This window comes from Ursus maritimus, unplaced genomic scaffold (genome assembly GCF_017311325.1).
Source record: "Ursus maritimus isolate PB19 unplaced genomic scaffold, ASM1731132v1 scaffold_10, whole genome shotgun sequence".
Lineage (NCBI taxonomy): Eukaryota > Metazoa > Chordata > Mammalia > Carnivora > Ursidae > Ursus > Ursus maritimus.
This window is the reverse complement of record NW_024423344.1, coordinates 10,441,948-10,463,457: the sequence shown is the minus strand read 5'-3', so window position 1 is coordinate 10,463,457 and position 21,510 is coordinate 10,441,948. Positions and strand designations below refer to the sequence as shown.

The 21,510-nt window shown below is 35.4% G+C and overlaps 1 protein-coding gene across 4 annotated transcripts in view; it reads left to right on the top strand.

The window, feature by feature from the left end:
* KATNAL1 (katanin catalytic subunit A1 like 1) overlaps positions 1–21,510 on the top strand; it is a 77,730-nt gene that overhangs the window by 3,537 nt on the left and 52,683 nt on the right. For all 4 annotated transcript variants that reach the window (XM_040621907.1, XM_008692192.2, XM_008692193.2 and 1 more), the window contains exons 2-3: positions 14,804–14,979; positions 17,186–17,346. In XM_040621907.1, coding sequence (XP_040477841.1) covers positions 14,818–14,979; positions 17,186–17,346 — 323 coding nt within the window. In that variant the 5' untranslated portion in view covers positions 14,804–14,817. The remainder of the gene's footprint in view (positions 1–14,803; positions 14,980–17,185; positions 17,347–21,510) is intronic.

Sequence of the window (21,510 nt, the reverse complement as noted above, 5' to 3'; positions counted from 1 at the left end):
AGAGTATCCTGTGTCTTGGAGAGGGCAATTGAAGTAAAGATTGAAACACGTTCAATGGATTTGGTGGCTGTAAAGTATTTCTAAACTTCTTTGCAAAAATGAAGAGGAATGTGAGCATAGGCTGCTTGAATAACAAGCTTAAATTTTCCTTGATAATACATATACAAAAGAAAATAGAATAATGAGCCCCCCATGTAGTCATCACTTACCTTGAAGAATGAACACATAACCAATTTTGTTTCATCTATTACTCCTGCCTCCAAATGGATTATTTTAAAGCTAAACTCAGATATCATATCTTTTTATCTGTAATTATTTCAATATATATCTTTAAAATTAAGGGTTCTTGGCGTGCCTGGCTAGATCAGTCCGTAGAGTGAGCAACTCTGGATCTCAGGGTTGTGAGTTCAAGCCCCACATTTGGGTGTAGAGATACTTAAATAAACTTTAAAAAAGAATTAAGGAGTCTTAAAAAAAAACAAAAAACCCTGTAATATTATTCTACTTACTTGACAGTACTTCCTTAATATGAAATTTCCAGGCACACTTCTCTTTAGAGAAGTTTGACTCTGAAGAAAAGAAAGAGATGAGGCAGTAACTAGAAACTGTTTGTAGGGTTTTTTTTTTTTTTTTCTTAAAGATTGATAAGCTATTAGGAAAAGAGCCAATAAAGAGGAAATGTTTGAAGATGTAGGAGATGAGAGAGGAGATAGCGGATAGAGGTCTCTGAAAATGTAGGAAAGGATGGGATGAGCTGGGTGGAAGAATTAGTCTAGAATGAGTTATATTTTGTAGGTATCAACTAAGTGCTCGCTGTGATCCTAGGCAGTGTGCTAACGTAGACAGGAGGAGAGGTGCCCTGAAAAAGAAAAAGTGAGAATAGATATGGATATTTATAGGTTGGGTGGTAAAAGGTTAGAGAGTTCAAACAGGATCTCTACAAAGTAGATAGGAATCAAGGTCAATTGATGAGAGATTAGGTTTATTTGAAATAAAGCCACTGTGGAAAGCTAGGACAGGTTAAGAATGGTTTCATCGAGCTGAGATTAGAATTCATTAATTTCCAGTGACGGCAAAACACAAGGTTGTGTGATTTTTTTTTCCCCCTTAAATTTTGATTTACTATAGGAGAGCTTAAAATATTGAAGAAACCAATAGCCTAATGTGTTACTAAGGAGAAAAGAATCCAGGCCAAGAATTTATGATTGAGTATTCTTCAACAACTTTAGATTTATCCACTTAACTGATAATTATTATCTATTTTGTGTAAGTATCACAGTAAAATTAGAAAGCTCTTATGGATCCTTTGGATTAATACTTTATACTTTATTTTCTCAACATGCACAGTGGTATTCTTTTATAGAGAACATTTCTCCAAGGATCGTTTATTGAATATGGTATAGTGGAAGGGGTCAGATATGTCTCTTGTCAATTCTGCAACTACAACTTATTTTCTGTGTAATCACGGGCAAGTTTCCAAACCTGTCTCCTTACTAAGAAAAAGATATTAGTACTATTTATAAGATTTTTGGGAAGAATAGAAAGTTTAATGGAGGTAAACCGTAAGTCCCCAGTGACTGAAGGCCTTTCTCTTCCCTTTCTCTGCCTTAGCAACAGCGTGCCAGGATTGTCAGTTCTGTTTGACGAGAGGCCATGTTCTGTGACTTTACCTGACCATATTAAGCAGGTAGATCAAGGCAGTAGGTATATTACAAAATAATGATTTTTCTGTAAAAGGATTCATCAATTACTCTTTTAAAAGAGGCTTCCTTAAATGCTGTAAAATGTTACTTTATAGATCATTAATAATACTAACATCTTTGCCTTGGTTTCATCTTCAAAGAAATTTGGAATTCTGCATGGTTTGAGATCCCAGTAGCTCTAAAATACTTCCATTGTCTGACTGTATCTCATTTCTGGACTGATTTATATTATGCCGCTAATTTTGAGCATCTGTTTGTAAATGGAAATATGTATATTTTAATGTACTCAGCATTATTTCAAACACTTTTTTCTCCTGGATAACTTAATTATATATGGTAGGCCTAGTGAAATAATGCCTTAGAATACTTAGTAGAAGTTAGGTATATACAGGCACTAGCTAGATAAATTTAAGGCATAAATTATGAGAGTAGTTAAAAAATTTGCTTTTACAAAAACAAAAGGAGTGTTTTCCAGGGTGAGTTGTTTAATGTCCACTAGATGTCTTTATGTTTCTTTTGCTATGGATGGTTTGATTATGGTCCTATTTGAAGGTATGGAGATGGAATAAATGACCTTTTAAGTCCCTTTCCAACTTTGTAGTTCTTAATTAGTAATTGTCCATTAGGAATTGTTGATTAAAAGTTCTAATAAGAACTTAATAAAGCAGCCTATTAAAAAGTGAGTTTTATTTCTTTATCTTTTAAGTTTTTATTTAAATTCCAGTTAATTAGGGGTGCCTGGGTGGCTTAATCTGTTAAGTGTCTGCCTTTGGCTCAGGTCACAACCTGGAGTCCTGGGATCAAGCCCCTCATCAGGCTCCCTCTGCCCCTCACCCCACTTATGCTCTCTTTCTCTCAAATAAATAAATAAAAGTCTTTTAAAAAAATTCAGTTAGTTAACATACAGTGTGATTGTTTCAGGTGTACAATACAGTGATTCAACACTTCCATACAACAACTGGTGCTTGTCACAAGTGAACTCCTTAATCCCCACCACCTATTTCCCCCATCCTCCCATTCAGGTCCCCTCTGGTGGCCCTCAGTTTGTTCTCTATAGTTAAGAGTCTGTTTCTTGGTTTGCCCCCCACTTTCCTCTCTGCTTGTTTGTTTTTTATTTCTTAAATTCCACCTGTGAGTGAAGTCATATGGTATTTGTCTTTGACTTACTTCGCTCAGCATAATACTTTCATGTAGTTTCAAATGGCAAGATTTCATTTTTTACAAGTGAGCTTTAATTTTTATTCTTTCTAATATTTTTTTGGTATGAAGATATTTTTTGTAAATGCTTCCATAACTTATAATCATGTCTGTATAACTTCAGCTTCATTAATTTTATTTCAATAGCATGTTCCTTCATTCCCTTGATTTCTCTGTACCCATGAGTGTCTTTATACTTAAGTATCCTTTTCTTTCTGATGATTTTCCCTTCTTCCATTTTTCTTGGTGATTAGGAGGTAGGAGGAAATGAATGAGAGGGAATCAGCAAGTTCTGTTTTGTTTTTCTTATCTACTCATGGGAGAATATGGATGAAAGTGGTATTTAATATATACTTCCCTGGTGTGAATATAGGTATTTTTATTCTCTTATTTCCTCTGCCTTATTATATATTCTTTGAAGTGAATAATTATATGGGTCTTACATGTATTTGGGTGTTTGCTAAATGGGGTAGGTGTTTACTAAATAGTGTAGAGTGGATGGCGAATGTGTGAGTGGATATTATAATAACATTAATTGCTTAAAGACTACTTGATAAACTAATACGATGCAGACAGGGTTTTGAAAGGCTTTATGTAATATTTTCCAAATACCATGAAATTAAGGACAGTAGTATTTAATTATATAGGCAACTGGAATAAAATACATTATTTCATCTCTACTAGTTAGCCTTTTATTTTCTATTTTTGGATTAGCTGTATAACTTTGAAGGAGTTGATGTATTTTGAAGGAATTTGGGGCAGTAGAATGTATTGAGCCAACAGTGCACGCTTTGAGTTTAGACACATCTGGGTGTAAATCCAGGCTCTGGGCAAGTTTAAATTCTTTAAAGCCTCAGCCTCCTCTTCTATTAAATGGGGGTAACCATTTTTATTTAATAGTGTGGTGAGGATTAAATGAGATAATGACTAGACAGCCATTTTTATCATTTCCTGATGTGGAATAAACATTCAGTGACTGTTACTATTGTTTTTATGTTAAAGGAGTACTTAAGTATTTAAGATAAAATTTATAGTTTAAGCTGCCATCTTGACACGGAGTGGCAGATGGTAAACACTGTCTGCTGCTTCAGTGTTTTAAAGAATTGAGTACATGGGCAGAAATTGTTGTAGTGGTTACTTTGTAGAAACATTTAAGCTCTTAAAATGATCTCTTTAGATTCTTTTATTTTGTATGGACAGTCATTTTTCTGTTTCCTAAGTATTTGAGAAGTGAGTTTAGGTAAGGAAACAAATGAAAAGACTTTGTTGCTACAGACATTTTCCTGTTGTCTCCAAGTTTGTGATGAAGTCCTATTCTCCATTATTCATGGCAAGCTACAGTCCTTGAGTCTATAACCCATCATAAAGAGATGGGAGGTATTGTGGCTTTCAAAGTAAACTGTTTTGGTGACTAGTACTCACATAGGTTAATTTATTGCTATTAAAACATACTTCAAAATGCAGTAATTTGAGCAGTTGTGGTTATGTGGTTTTTTTAATTACTTGGATTTATAGCAGGTATTGCCTGAAATAGACGGGACTTTGGTGATTTCAATCAACTTTTTTTTTTTTTTAATAAATATGTAAGGCAGAACATTGGTAGAATTCAGTGTGGTACAGAATGCTTAAAATCAAATCTGATTTGTTGTTTTGCTACCACTGTTCTAACTTGTATTATTTTGTTCACATTGCTATAGTTGAGGCTGCTTCAGTGTTTTTAAAATAGATATTTCAGGAATTCGCAACTCATAGAAGGGAAAGGAACATTCTGAGAGACTTATGGAAGTGTCAGAATGAAAATAGCTTAAAGCAATAATTTTTTCTTAAGCTTCACATGTATTACAAATATAACTGAATTAGATACCACTCACCTAAAAAATTAGTTTGAAAAATGTTTTCTTTCCTATTTTAAAACCACTACTGTGGAGACAAAAGAATTATTTGTGACATCTTAAGCAGTTTAGGGTTCTCAGTGTAAGCTAGTTTTTGGTTTTCCCAAACATATGCCTTAGTATTGGTATGAGATAAAAATCCAAGTGTGTTGGGAGAGAAAGCTCTGTGTGAGTGAGTGAATGTGTGTGTGTCTGTGTGTATTTGCTAGGAAGGATGCTAACATACTATCCCATTTAGTTTTTAACTTTATGGTGATAAATATTATTTTCCCTATTGTATAGATACAGAACTAAGGCCTAGAGAAATTACATGATTTGCCTGAGGTCACAACTGAAAATTTGTGGTGCCTGGATATATACTTAGCTTGAAATTTTTATATTGCCTTTACACTTGAATGTTTAGTTTGGTATACCATTCTAGGTTGCAACTCCCCGACCCCGACCCCACCTTTAGCACTTGGAAGGTGTAATTTCACTGACTCCAGGTTTCCACTGTTGCTTTTGAAAAGTTCGCTGTCTTCTCTTTGAAGATATTATAATATATCTCTCTATTGCCTTTAACATTCTAGAGTCTTGTCTGTAGGTGTGGACTTGTTTTGTCTCTAGGTGTGGACTTACTTTATTTTGAAATAGAGCTATTATCTTCCATAGATTTTGGAAATTTCTTAGCCACTATAGCTTGAATATTGACTCCTTTTTTTCCTTCTGGAATTCATAATGGACATATCATGGACTATCTCTTTCTATTCTCTGCGTTTCTTATCTTTGCTTACTTATTCTGTCTTTATAAGCTGCATTCTGGACAATTTCTTCAGCTCTGTCTTCTGGTTTCTTGATTCTTCTTTCAACTGTGTCTTTTTCCTTATTAGTCCATTGAGCTTTTAATTCAATGACTGTATTATTTTTTAATGCTAGAAGGTTGTTTTCTTTTTCATATGTGTGTGTTCATTTTTAATGTCTTTTCTATGCTTTTAAATATACTTTACAGTAATAGATTATCACATGCTTTAGATAATAACATTAATTCTGCTATATGTTGTAGCATTTGACTTTCTCATGGTAGATTGTATTTTTTTGGTATCTTCAAGTTTTAGATGTAACTGCAGTGGAAACTGGGAAAAGAATATATGCTGTACTTTTTTTTTTTTCTTGTAAAGTGCCCATGTGCCGGGAATGGCCAGCAATCCCTGTACTGATGGATGAAAGATTACTCGAACTTTGCTGTGAAAGTGAGAAGGCAGGAAGGTCAACGAATGGTCAGAGGCGAAGACCCTTTGCTCTTCTTCGCTCCTGCTTTTATTGTTCCTTCAGGATAATCACAAATCCTTATCACTTTCTCAAGCACATGATGTGTGACAAGGGGTCTGTTGAAACTGGGAGGATCGGCTTACGGGAAAAGATACGATATGCTAATTTGCATGTTCTACAAGTGCTGCTAAACATAGCCTAAGGGACAGTGCCTACATCTTAGATCACGGGGCTGCTGTTTGGGCTAGGAAAGTTTCGGGAAGGCAACTCCCCACGGCATTCCAGCAGCCCAGTGGTCACACAGGCCTCGGCATTCCAAAGGCCTACGCCCTTCTCCAAAACCTTCCCTGCCCTCAGCGGCCTCTGTGTTACATTTTAGCAAGCCAGGGATTATGGCTGATTTCATGCTGTACATTAACCCCAACACCTATGGAGAACTGATGAATAAATAAACAAATTTTAGTATATCCATACAAGGAGATAGTACTCAGCTATAAAAAGCATGTAATTACTGATACATGCAACAACATGGTTGAATCTCAGAAGCATTATTCTAAATGAAAGAAGCCAAACACCAGAATACATACTGAGTGATTCTATTTGTGTCACATTCTAGAACAGACAAAACTATGATATGTGAACAGAAGAATACATTATGGGGGTAGAGACTGACTGCAAAGTGGCAAGAAGGAATTTTCGGGGGTGATGGGGAATGTTCTCTGTGTCCACGGTCGTGGTGGATGTGCAACTGTATATATTTTTCAAAAGAAATCAAATCATACAATTTAAATGAATGAATTCCGTTGTATAAAGGTTGTATCTTAATAAAATTGATTTTAAAAAAGCAGGTAAGGGGCACTCGGGTGACATAGTTGGTTAAGGATCTGACTCTTGGTTTCAGCTCAGGTCGTGATCTCAGGGTTGTGAGATCTAGCCCTCTGTCAGGGTCTGTGCTCAGCGTGGAGTCTGCTTGAGATTCTCTCTCCCTCTCCCTCTGACCCTCCCACTCGTGCATGTGCTCTCTCTCTCTCAAAGAAATAAATAAATCTTAAAAACAATTTAAAAAGCAGGCAAAACTCATCAATGGTAACAGAAATCAGAATAGTAATTGCCCTTGAGGAGAAGTACTATCTGGGAGGGGACATAAAGGATCCTTCTGGAGTGCTGGAAATGTTCTGTATTGCAATGCGGGTGTTACCTGGATGCACCAGTGTTAAAATTCATCGAGCTGTACATTTAAGACTTGTGTAGGCCTATATAAGTTATATACTTAAGTACGAAAATACAAAAGGAAAAAATACTCTAGAGAAAGATTAGAATATAAAGTTGAGAAAATCTTGAGGGAAGTAGAGCCAGAGGACAAAGCAATGGGAAATAGGAGAGAAAAGGTAAGAAAATTAAAGGACCAACCTATGAAGTCCAGCATCTTAATAGAGGTGCTCCAGAAAGAGAAAACAGGAAAAATGGAAAGAAATCATCAGTGAAATAAAAATTAAAGACATTAATTTCTAGATTGAAAGAATCCCAAATAGACCGTTTCAAATACATCATCAACAATTTTTGAAAGCTTATGTCAAAGAGAAGATCCTACAAACTTTCAGAAAGGGGAAAAAACAGGTGATATATAAAGTCAGGAATTTGAATGACATCAGTCTTCCCAACTTAATTGAAACCTAGAAGGTAATAGAGCAGTGCCTTTAAAATTCTGAAGGAAAATTATTTGCAAAATAGGATTCAATAGCCAATCAAACGATCACTAAAATATGAAGGTAGAATAAAGTCTCAAAAACTCTACCTCCTGTATATGGAAAATGTGTTCCATAAAAGTAAGGTAGCAAGCCAAGAAAAAGAAGGACATAGAAAAAAAAAAATCAACACAGAAGAGGCAAAGGGACTCCCTAGGGTGAGAGTTGATACCAAGTTGAACAACCTTGGAAAGCAGATAGAGTGTCTTCCTTCAGAGGAAAGTTTAGGCTTGCTTACAGCCTTGGAAGAAAGTGATTAGTATATCGTCTTCCTTTGGAACAAAGGATAGGTTCAGTATAATACACTGGGTTCCCTAAACAGGATTCCTCTCCTGTAGTGCAACCTACTCTATATGCAGATGTCAGCTGGCCCATTATGTGTTGCCTTGTGGGAACTGGGGCTTGGGGAACTGGTGCCTCCTACCGCCCCATACCTTGGGTTGTCTTCTGGAAGTTTTATAGTTTTAACTTATGTTTTGGTCAATAATTTGTTTTGAGATAATTTTTGTATGTGATGTGAGTTAAGAGTTGGGGTTCGGGTTCTTTTTGCATATGGATATCTGGTTGTTTCAGCACCCTTTTTTGAAAAAAAATTGCCCTTGTTCACTTGCCTTGACAACTTTGTGAGAAATTAATTGGCCATATATATATGGATCTATTTCTGGACTGCTTTTTATGTATCTATTGAGATGATCATATATTTCATTTCTAGTCTTTTAAAATTCTATTTTTTTTTTTTTAAATGGAAACCACCTTAAAAAAAACACCTTGAATTTTTGGTATAAACCCCTCTTTGGTCATAATGCATTATCCTTTCTTATGTATTACTGCATCTGACTATCTAACATTTAAAGTTTTTTGTATCTATGTTCCTTAGAGATATTGGTATGTAAATTTCTTTTATATAATATCTGGTTTTGTTATCTGGATAATGCTGGCCTTAAAATATAAGTTGGACATTTTTCTCCCTCTTCTTTTTTTTCTGAGAGTTTGCTTAGAATTTTATTTTTTCCTTAAATGCTTTGGGAGAATTCACTAGTGAAGCCATTTGGATCTGGAGGGTTTGTTTGTTTGTTAGTTTTGATGGGAAGATTTTAAATTACACGCTGCATATTATTGATTGATAGAGGACTATTCAGATTAACCACTCTATTTCTTCTTGAGGAAGCTTTGGTATTTTGTGACTTTTATAGAATTTGCCCATTTCATTAAGCCCTCTTTTACCTTTTAATATCTCTAAAGTTTGTAATGCCAACCCCTCCTTCATTTCTGATTTTGTTAATTTGTGTTTTCTCTTTCCCTTTTCTGGTCAGTATTACTAAAGGTATATTCATTTTAATGAGATTTCTTTTTTTTTTTTTTAAAGATTTTGTTTATTTATTTGACAGAGATAGAGACAGCCAGCGAGAGAGGGAACACAAGCCTGGGGAATGGGAGAGGAAGAAGCAGGCTCATAGCGGAGGAGCCTGATGTGGGGCTCGATCCCATAACACTGGGATCACGCCCTGAGCCGAAGGCAGACGCCTAACCGCTGTGCCACCCAGGCGCCCCCATTTTAATATTTCTAAAGAACCAGCGTGGCTACATTGAAATTTTCTGTTCTTCTGTTTCTACTTTATTGATTTCTGCTCTAAATTTATTGTGTTCTACTTCTTTTGGGTTTAATTTGTATTTTCCCAAATTCCTTTTTAAAATAATTAAAAGAAAAGATTTTATTTATTCATTTGAGAGAGAGAGAGAGAGCACGCGCACGAGCTAAGCAGGGAGCCTGATGGGGGCCAATTCCGGGACCTGGAGATCATGACCTGAGTGGAAGGCAGATGCTCAACTATCTGAGCCACCTAGGTGCCCCTTCCCAGGTTCTTAAGATAGAAGCTGAAAGCAGGAGTCAGCACATAACAGTCCGGGGACCAGATCTAGCCAGCCACTTTTTTTGAATGGCTTATGAATTGAGAATGGTATTTGCATTCTTTTAATGGTTAAAAAAGTCAAAAGAAGAATACTATTTTGTGACATGTGGAACTTCAGTGAAATTTAGTTATCAGTGTCGGTAAATAAAGGTTTACTGGAACACAGCCACACTCATTTGTTTGTATATTATTTATGGCTACTTTTGTGAGTTTGAGTAGTTGGGACAGAGATTTTGTGACATTCTCAATGTTTGGCCCTGCTGCTTGGTGCACTATAATCACTGTTTTAAGTAACCTGCATATCACTATACTGTGACATTTTACTTTATTAGCACATACCTATCATGTGTAAACAAAGATGAGGAAAATGGACTTAACATATTATACTTCTAAAGTACCTTAGAGTATGGATTATCAAATTAGATGACAGAGCCTTGATTATTACGCAGTGATACCATAGCTGTGCCAAAGAAATACAGTATACACTTGTATTACCAGACTAATCATTCATCACAGTATTCCCAACTCACAGGAAAATAATGGTCAGAAAAATTAGAAAATTTAAAAAGGAATATCTTACCATAGCAGAATTTCTTCACAAAAAAAATTTTTTAATGGTATGTTAGTCACCATACAGTACATCCTTAGTTTTTGATGTAGTGTTCCATGATTCATTGTTTGCGTATAACACCCAGTGCTCCATGCAATATGTGCCCCCCTTAATACCCATCACCGGCCTATCCCATCCCCCCACCCCCTCTTCACAAAATTATTAACAGTGAAAATCAGGCTGCACTGAGGTTAAGTTTCTGAGTGTCTCATTTGTTAGCCAAGTAAGGAAGTTGTTTACTGATGGTGCCGTAACTAAATCGTGTTTGATTGTAGTAGCCAAAGAAATGTGTCTGGAGAAAATAAGCTTGTTTAAATCTATTAGCCTTTTGGCGAGAACAGTTGCTGGAAGAGTTGAGAACATTAATAATCAATTAAAAAACAAAGCAAATGATTTTGAGTGGTTTTCCTTGGCTTTTGTGGATTGACAGAGGTTCCCAGTACAGCTCAATTGTCATTAATCAAGAAGTCAATTCTAAGTTTGAAGTTTTTGAAGAATTAGTTTTAAAAACAGTGTTCATGGAATAACTACAAACAAAAGTATTTACAAAAAGTTCAGAAAACACTAATTGTGTATGACCTGAGGTGGAATTGGCTAAGATGTATTACAACTGATGGTGGCAAAACTACGTGTAGAGCAGGAAAAGGCTGAGGTGAACAGATTGACAAAACTGAAATTGTAAAGTGGTTAAAAATCTATGGTTTTTTATGGTTTTATTTATCAGGAGGTATTTTGTGGAGAATATTTGAATATATCATGCAATATAGAACTAGTAGCGTGTCAAGACTCAAAGAGTGTTGCTCTTGTGGACTTAGTCTTTGTCAGCTCCATGAATTTTTGTCAGAAATAGAAGCTGAATATCCTGACTTTCCCTATCACACTGCAGTTCAGTGGCTTAGTAGTGGTAAAGTTATATTTTAGTCTTTTGGGCTTAGGGCTGAATTGACGTTTTTCTGAATGAGAGAAACTGCTCTCAACCACTGTTACTGAACACTGAATGGCTTTGGAAATCAGCTTTTGCTGCAGACTTGATAATGTTTCTTAATGTACTCAATCTAAAATTACAAGCAAAACAGTGGTTATATGCAAAACTTAAAGTTATTTTGATGCCAACTAGTGTTGTTTAAATCACAAGTAATATTAAGCTGTTTTATGTAGCTTTGCATGCCATCAGAAGTGAAGGTAAAGTAGTGTCACTCAGATTTGTGGTAGATAGAGTTTCTGAGCTCCATTTCAGCAGCCTTCTGAGACTTTGATGCAAATGCAAAGGAAATTACCATATTACAAAATCCATTTAACTTGCACCTTAACCTTTAATTGGAAGTGATTAATCTGCAATGTAAGGACATGCTGAAAGACAAATATTAAGAGAAGAATAAAGTCTGTAGTTACCTTCCAAACAATGGACATGCTGAATTGAAATCATATGTATGTGACGGCACCTTTCTGTGTAAAAAAGACATTTTCAAACATGAAATACATAAACTCTTATTAAAAAGCACTATTACCATATGAATGTTTGCAATTGATTTTTTAAAAAAGATTTTATTTATTTATTTGAGATAGAGCGAGAGTGTGCAAGAGAGAGAGCACGCCAGTTGGCAGGGGCAGAGGGAAAGGGAGAAGCAGGCTCCCCACTGAGCAGGGAGCCCTGTGCAGGGCTCAATCCCAGGATCCTGGAATCATGACCTGGGCCAAAGGCAGATGCTTAGCTGACTGAGCCACCCAGGCACCCCTGCAATTGACTTCGATGATAAGGAACACAAATTTTGAATCTCAACTAAGTGAAATATTATCTCCCCCCCGCCCCCCAAAAGAGCTTCATTCTTACCAGGAGATGGGTTTTACAAAAGTGTACTCAGTGGTTATTACTATAATGTTTTAAATTTTATCAATAAAAATTATGGAAATTTTTGTCTCATAATTTAAGTATTTATATAATATCCTTAATTTTGCCTGTTGACACTGAAAGCCTAAAATATTTACCATCTGACCTTTTACAGAAAGAGTTGCTGGGGTGCCTGGGTAGCTCAGTTGGTTAAACATCTGCCTTTGGCTCAGGTCATGATCCCAGGGTTCTGGAATCAAGTCCTGCATCAGGCTCCCTGGCAGGGAGCCTGCTTCTCCCTCTCCCTCTGCTTGCTGCTCCCCCAGCTTGTGCTCTCTCTCTGTGTCAAATAAAATCTTTAAAAAAAGTTTGCTGAGCCCTGTTTTATGTCAAGATATTTTTATCCTGCATAGTTGTGAACCTGCACATATTAGCAGAATTAATGCTTTTGTGTCACAGTGACTTTAAAAGAAAATAATATATGGAACAGCTTTGTTTCTACTGGATTTATTAATTACAGCTCATTCTCTGTAATAAGACTTTATTGCTTGGTGTTACTGTTCTGATTTGAACAAGAGATTTTCCATGGTTTCTGTGTGGGTAAATCTGAACACTGAAGTTTGTAACTGTGCAAATGTAGTGTACTCTTTGCTGTGGTGCGATTCTCAAATAACACAGACACTGCTTTCAAGAACTTCTGCGCGAAGGGACAGATAATATGTCAAAACACATAAAGGAAACAGGTTTATTTTCAAGAATGTACTGGAGTCCTTTGGAATGCCTAGAACTAGATGTGCTTAATTTTGAGGAAGAGTTTTTGAACCCCTGAGAAATAGAGAAGAGGTAGAGAGAAAGGGCCAAGCAGCACCAAAATTTAATTCCCTCAGAAAGGCACAGAGAAATGTTTTTTTAATTTAAATTCAATTCAGTTACTTAACATATAGTGTATAGTTTCAAAGGTAGAGTTAGGTAATTCATCAGTTGTATATAACACCCAGTGCTCATTAAATCATGTGCCTCTTATGGTTTGTCTCCCTTTCTGATTTTTTTTTTTTCATTTTTCTGTCTCTTCCTGTATGCTCCTCTGTTTTGTTTCTTAAATTCCACATATGGGTGAACTCCTATGATAATTATCTTTCTCCGGTTGACTTACATCGCTTAGCATAATACCCTCTAGTTCCATGCGTGTTGTTGCAAATGGCAAGATTTCATTTTTTTTGATGGCTGAGTAATATTCCATTCTGTACATAAACCACATCTTCTTTATCCATTCACCTGTTGATGGACATCTGGGCTCTTTCCATAGTTTGGCTATTGTGGATATTGCTGCTGTAAACATTGGGGTGCAGGTGCCCCTTTGGATCACTACATTTTTATCTTTGGGGTATATACCTAGTAGTGCAATTGCTGGGTCAGAGGGTAGCTCTATTTTCAACTTTTTGAGGAATCTCCATACTGTTATCCAGAGTGGCTGTACCGGCTAGCATTCCCACAAATAGTATAAGAGGGTTCCCCTGTCTTTGCATCCTTACCAACATTTGTCGTTTCCTGACTTGTTAATTTTAGCCATTCTTGGTGGGTGTGAGGTGGTATCTCATTGTGGTTTTGATTTGTATTTCCCTGATACTGGGTGATGTTGAGCATTTTTTCATGTGTCTGTTGGCCATTTGTATGTCTTCTTTGGAGACATGTCTGTTCATGTCTTCTGCCCATTCTTGACTGGATTAGGCATGGAGAAATATTTTGATTTTCTCTACTAAGTGGATTTCATTGGTTTACTGTTCTGGGAAGTAAGAGTAGGGCAATTTGGACTCTTCCTGGATATCTTTCTGCTGTATCTCTGAACTTCCTACTCTTTGTAGTCTTGGATGGAAAGTATCTTTGTGTAGAGGCCTTGGGTGATTCTTGGATGAGTTTGGGAAGCCAGGAAGAAAAGCCAGAATTAGTGGGCTGGACGGCTTTGGTGGAAACCAGAGGTTCAGATGATAACTCTTTTTCCTAGCACCTGAGGAAGGGAAAAGATCAATGATAGTTATTTGCACAGACAAAAAGCTATAGAATGGAATGGCAAATCATAGAAGTTTACAAGCTGAGGAGCAAAAAGCACTCAGGTAGTTTAATTCACGGGTTTTTGCTTAGACTTAAGTACTGTGGGACAATTAAATACATATAAATGATGCACGGACAGCTAGAGGCTGTTCCTTCAAAATGTATTCCTTAACTATGACTTTTGATTTTGGGGGCTAAAATGTTTTAGAGCGAATTTTTGCAGTTTTTTCAGTGGAAAAAATATGTGGTATTCATACATATCTATTTATTGTCAAGAATAAATTAAATACAGTCAAGTTCATCCTTATTGTTATTACAGCTTATGGTAATTATAAATGAGCAAGGGAAACTAGTGTCCAATTTATGTACCTTTAACATAAGCCAATATTTCAGAGCTGTGTAATTTCTCTCTGTGTTATCTCCTTAGGTGTTCTTTCATGATGTCCTTTGTACTTCCCAAATTAGAAACTTTGTTCAGTATTATAAGATGCATTCAGATAACCTCAAAGAAAGAACCATTTTGACTTTGAAAGTAGTTTTAAGTAGAGATTTTAAATAATAAGAAAAAATGTTCTAAAGTTGGTGCCGAAAACTTAATAAGACATTATGTATTCTGTGTAGGTCTCTGGAGGAAGATGAATTTGGCTGAGATTTGTGACAATGCAAAGAAAGGAAGAGAATATGCACTTCTTGGAAACTATGACTCATCAATGGTATATTACCAGGGGGTGATACAGCAGATTCAAAGACATTGCCAGTCAGTCAGAGACCCGGCTGTCAAAGGCAAATGGCAACAGGTAAGACACATTCAAGTATTGAGTGAGTGGGGGCTGTAGTTTGTTATACTTGAGAGACTGGAGTTGGCAAATTAGTTGGAGGTTTTGTAAATAGTTTTTATTTGTCCAAATACCGAAATATATTTAAAATGTACTCTGAATAATTTTGTCTTGCCCAGTTAGTATTTTATATATTTTTCATAGGTTTCATGAGACATATTTTGAAGATATTTAATTCTAATTGAATCTCCTTTCAATTTTTAAAATTTTCATGATCAGTCACCTAGTTGTGTGTGATTTTTGATATGAGGTATTTCTACTTGCCCTTTCCCCTTTCATTTTTACATGAAGTTTTGAACCATTTCATTAAACTTTTCTTTTAAGAAAGTTTCCTCTTCTTTTGAAAGACTCCCTACAAATACAAAGGAGACAATAATCTAATGAAACTAATATATTTTCTGTGTCTCTTGACTGTACAACTTGGTTATATAATAGTACAGTTAATAAAAACTTGAATTAGAATTTCCCCACTTATTCTTAAAACTTAAGATCGTTTTAAAATTAAAAGTACAAAGTCAAGCATTTCTTTGAAGTTTCCATTTAATGTACTAATGCCTTTCAAGTGTTTCTTTTAATTTTTCCATGTCAGAAATTGATGTTTCAGAGTTTTCAGGGTAAATTTGGCTTATTTTCCGACTTAAGCCTTACCAAATTATGTTGAGTGAGAACAATATACTTGCTTTAACTCAAGTTGAATTTTTAGTTGTGTTTTTTCTATCTGCATACTAGCCACAGGCAAGAGTGGTTTATTAGCTTGGAAATATTTTTGACAATTTCTTAATTGTGTTAAGTAGTGACCATTTCTATTCAGATATTTCTACTATATTTATTTCCATTAGGTTCTGTAATTTCATTTCTGCAAGTATATAATTGTATATATTAGCAGGTGAATTTTACCTAGATTTTTCTTTTCTATGCTTTATAGTAAAGTGCTTTCTGGTTAAAAACAAATTAGAATTATTAAAATGAATTTATAAATGTAATTTTCAATCTATTATCTGTTTGCCTCTGAAAATTAGTTTGGTCTCACAGTTTGAAAACACAAGAGTTTCCACATAGTAGGTACTCAGTGAAGTTTCTTAAATATGGGAAAAATCTTGCCTTTGAACTCAAAATGAACTTTATCCAACACTTGAAAGAATTTAAACAAGTCTAGAAGAATTCAGATCTTAGGTGAAGGAGAATTTTTTTTTTTTTAAAGATTTTATTCTGCTTTTCTTTTTTTCTTTCTTTCTTTCTTTTTTTTAAAGATTTTATTTATTTATTTGATAGAGAGATACAGCCAGAGAGAGAGGGAACACAAGCAGGAGGAGGTAGGAGAGGAAGAAGCAGGCTCCCAGCGGAGGAACCTGATGCGGGGCTCAATCTCAGAACGCTGGGATCACGCCCTGAGCTGAAGGCAGACACTTAACCACTACGCCACCCAGGCACCCCTAGGTGAAGGAGAATTTAAATAAAAATTGGAAATGGTTAATGCTTTGTATTCCAGCACTTCAGGTTTTCATATGCTCACTACAGGCATTTCATACTGAGTGATATTAGGAATAGGAAATGCTGGTGAAAATTTTGGCTGATAATTTTCTGAAGGCTATTTACAAATATATTAAAAGGATTTAGCATTAATGTTTTAGATTTCTGGGAATGGTTAACTCGTTACTGACTTAGTTGCTTGTTTTAAATTATATTAATGGTCATCACATTCATTGGTAGAAATAAGAGTTCCATTTTGAAAAATATATAACTACTTCCCCTACAAAAAAGTATATAATGTATTTTTTTCAATCCAGTTCCTGCCCTCCTATCTATATTACTTTAAATAGCTTTGTTTTTTTTTAATGCTTTAATGACTCATTTTGCATACTTTGACATTGAGAAAATGTGCATTCTTTTTTTTTTTTTTAAGACTTATTTATTCTAGAGAGAGAGAGAGCGCGGGCACGCTTGAGGGGCAGAGGGAGAAGGAGAGAGAGACTCTCAAGCCGACTCCTGAAATGAAGCTCAGGCTCAGTGACCCTGAACTCAGGACCTGAGCCGAAAGCAGGGGTGGGACACTGAACCCATGGTGCACCGAGGCACCCTGAGAAAACTTGCATTCTATAGCAATTTATTATTTGGCATCCATATAAACTTTAAACAGTTGCCAGCATAAAGGTTATTTTCTTTTAAGGTTCGGCAGGAATTACTGGAAGAATATGAACAAGTTAAAAGTATTGTCAGCACTTTGGAAAGTTTTAAAATGGACAAGCCCCCAGATTTCCCTGTGTCTTGTCCAGATGAACCATTTAGAGATCCTGCTGTTTGGCCACCCCCTGTACCTGCAGAACACAGGTAAATGGGACTTTATGTTCTCTTTAGGTACTTTTAAGGTTAATTGATACTCAGTGTGAAGAGAATGAAGCTTTATTTGAATGAAGTATGAAAAAATATGTGGGGGAGTGTGCAAATTTAATACTTTTTTACAATTTTCACACCGATAGGTTTACAGAGTTTTTGATATAGAAGTAAATCATTTGTCATGTATCTTTTAGAATGTTTTACTACTTTAAATCATAACAATAGAAATCTACTGCTAGTCCTAAAATTTATCAGTTACATGAGATCTTTTAGATTTTCCATCAGCATAAAAACTTGGATGGCTTTTTTGCTTTAAAACGTTTTGGTTTAAAATATTCTAACAACTTTAGACAAAATGGGGGACAAATTGGACTCATCTGGTCAGGCCTACAGCCAGTTTCCAGAGTCATAGTGTAGAAGGAACCTTATCATTCCTTAAAAGTTAGAGGTCACATTCCCTCATGTGGCATATGAGGCTCTAAGTTTATCTCCCTGATGTGCAACCTGCCATCATCTACATTAAACCTCTTGCTGTTTTTTCCTTTTTGTTTTTGCACGGTCTAGTCTTTCTACAGGGGAGTCCCATGATCCCCATCTGAGCAACTCATATTCATTGTTCAGCTCAACTGTATTTTTTCTCTTCAGCCTTTCTCAGTTTGCTTAAACATAGCAGTTCGTTCATAGCAGTTACCATGTTGCATTTCTTGGTCTCTTCACCAAATTAGAAGCTTTGCTAGGGCAAAGCTTTTTCTTTTCTCGAAACAAAACAAATAATAACAAACTTTTATCACTAACACAGTGTTTGGCACATAGCAGGCATTCAACCAACATTGAATGAATAATTCCATTAATTTCACAATGAGGAAACTGAGGCCCGAGAGACCCTGAACTATAAGTTAGGCTAGGCCAGGATCTGAGTTTCGGGCTTTCTGGCTTTCAGTCCCCTTGATTGTGAAGTGGTATTGTGGCCAGAGTGTTGCATCATAGAAAATAAGTTCCCTTTGGTCAATAGCTGTGATCATGTGTTTAACTTGTTGGTCTCATGAAGTTTCCTAAAAGCATTTAAAGAACTGTGAAAAGTGGTTAATTTATTCCTTCAGGGTTTTTTCCACTGAGTTACAGATAATTTTATGATTCCCATTATAAAAACACTAAATGATGATTCTTTTCTAAGGTCTACAACAATACAGCTCAATTCACAGATGTAACCACTTTCAGGTGTTTTGTATTAAGGTCGCTAACCATTATCTTCTCAAAAGGCAATGTTTTAGGAGTCATGGATTTGTTACCATGGAAGTTCCAAAGTAAATACCGAGAAAAAGAAATAATGGCATTTTGATTTATCAGAACTTGAAAATTTTGTGGATGTATGTGTCATAAAATACCTTAGTTTTTTCTGAAAGTCATTAATTCAGAAATATACTTCTAGTTTACAGCTAAAAGCTGACAATAACTTTATGTACAGTTGGCATATAACATTATGTGAGTTAAGGTGTGCAGTGTGTTGATTGGAGATATATATAGATTTATGGCAATTTGATTACCATGGTAGCATTATCTAACACCTCCATCATGTCTTGTTGTAATCATTTCTTTTTTCTTTTTTTTTCTGGTGGGAACAATTAAGATCTAGTCTCTCAGCATCTTTGAAAGTTATAATACAGTATTATTGTATATTATCTCTATGCTGTGTGTTAGATTTCCAGGACTTACTTATCTACTAATTGCAACTTTGTACCCTTAAACATCTTCCCAATTCTCCTCAGCCCCTGGTATTTAACTCTATGTTGTTACAATTTTGTTTTTTTGTTTTGTTTTGTTTTTTTTAATAACAATTTTTTATTATGTTAGTCACCATACAGTACATCCTTAGTTTTTGATGTAATGTTCCATGATTCGTTATTTGCATATAACACCCTACAATTTTGTTTTTTTTAGATTCTACATGTAAGTGAGATCATATAGTATTTGTCTTTGTCTGACTTATCTCACTTAGCATAATGCCCTCAAGGTCCATCCATGTTGTTGAAGATGGTAGAATTTCTTTCTTTCTCATTGCTGAATAATATTCCATTACATATAAATATATATGTATATGTATATATACAATAATATGTAATGTGTATATGCATATATATGTATATGTGATGGGATATTATTCGTTTTACCTCTTCATTCATTCATCTGTTGATAGACACTGTATGTTGTATGTTTCACTTCTTTATTCATCCATCTGTTGATAGACATTTAAATTGTTTTCATATTTTGGTTATTGTGCATAATGCTGCACTGAACATGGGAGTGCATGTATCTCTTCCATATCATGTTTTCATTTTCTTTGACTATGTACCCAACAGTGGAATTGATGGATCATTTGACAGTTCTATTCTTAATTTTTTGATGAACTTCCATACTGTTTTCTATAGTGGCTGAACCATTTTGCATTCCCACTAACAGTGAACAAGAGTTCTCTTTTTTCCACATTCTTGCCAACACTGTCCTCTTGTCTTCATGATGATAGCCATTCCAACTGTGGAATTTCTGTACCTGTGGGCCATTTTGGATGTCTCCTTTGGAAAAATATCTATTTGGTTCCTCTGCCCATTTTTTAATTGTATTTTGTTTTTGTTGTTGTTGTTGTTGAGTCACATGAGTTCTTTATATATTTTGGCTGTTAACCTCCTTATCCGATATATGTTTTGCAAATATTTTTTCCCATTCAGAAGGTTGTTGTTTCCTTTTTTGATTGTTTCTTTTGCTGTGCAGAAGCTTTTTATTTTTATTTTTTATTTTTTTATTATAATAATATTTTTTTATTATATTATGTTGGTCACCATACAGTACATTCCTTGTTTTTGATGGAAAGCTCAATGATTCATTAGTTGTGTATAACACCCAGTGCACCATGCAATACGTGCCCTCCTTACTACCCGTCACCAGCCTAACCCATTCCCCCACCCTCCTCCCTTCTGAAGCCCTCAGTTTGTTTCTCAGAGTCCATAGTCTCTCATGTGAAGCTTTTTATTTTGATGTAGACTCACTTGATTCTTGCTTTTGTTACTTGTGCTTTTGATGTCATACCCAAAATATCATTGCCAAGACCAATGTCAAGGAGTTTCTTTTTTTTTTTTTTTAAAGATTTTATTTATTTATTTGTCAGAGAGAGACAGAGAGAGGGAGCGCATGAGCAGGGGGAGGGGCAGAGGGAGAAGCAGGCTCTGCCCTGAGCAAAGAGCCTGATGTGGGACTTGATCCTAGGACCCTGAGATCATGACCTGAGCTGAAGGCAGATGCTTAACCGACTGAGCCACCCAGGCATCCCAAGGAATTTCTTTCCATGTTTTTCTTCTAAGAATTTTATGATATCAAGTCTTACGTTTAAGTCTCTTAAACTTGAACTTTTCAAGTTCATTTTTGTGATTGGTGTAAGGGGTCCAATTTTATTTTTCTGTTTGTGGTTATCTAATTTTCTCAACGCTGTTTGTTGAAAAGACTATTCTCTCCCCATTGAGTATTCTTGACTCTCTTGTCAAATATTAGTTGACCATAAATACAGGGGTTTATTTCTGCATTCTCTGTTCTGTTCCATTGGTGTCCATGTGTGTTTGTATGCCAGTACTGTATTGTTTTAATTACTGAAGCTTTGTAGTATAGTGTGAAATCAGGAAGTGTGATGCCTCTGGCTTTGTTCTTATGATTGTTTTGGCTATTTGGGGTCTTTTGTGGTTCCATACAAATTTTAGAGTTTTTTTTTTCTATTTCTATGAAAAATGCCATTGGAATTTTGCTAGGGATTGTTGTGTTGAATGTGTAGATGGCTTTGAGTAGTATAGACATTTTAACAGTATTAATCTTCCGATCCGTGAACATGGGATATCTTTCCATTTGTTTGTGTTTTCTTCAATTTCTCTCATTAAAGTTTTGTGTTTTCAGTGTACAGATCTTTCACTTATTTGGCTAAATGTATTCCTAAGTATTTTATTGTTTTTGATGCAGTTGTGAATGGGATCGTTGTCTTTCTTTTCAGATGTTCCCTTGTTAGTGTATAGAAACACAACTGACTTCTGTATGTTGATTTATATCCTGCAACTTTACTGAATTTGTTGATTAGTTCTAAGAGAATTTTGGTTGAGTCTCTAGGGCTTTTTATATATAAGA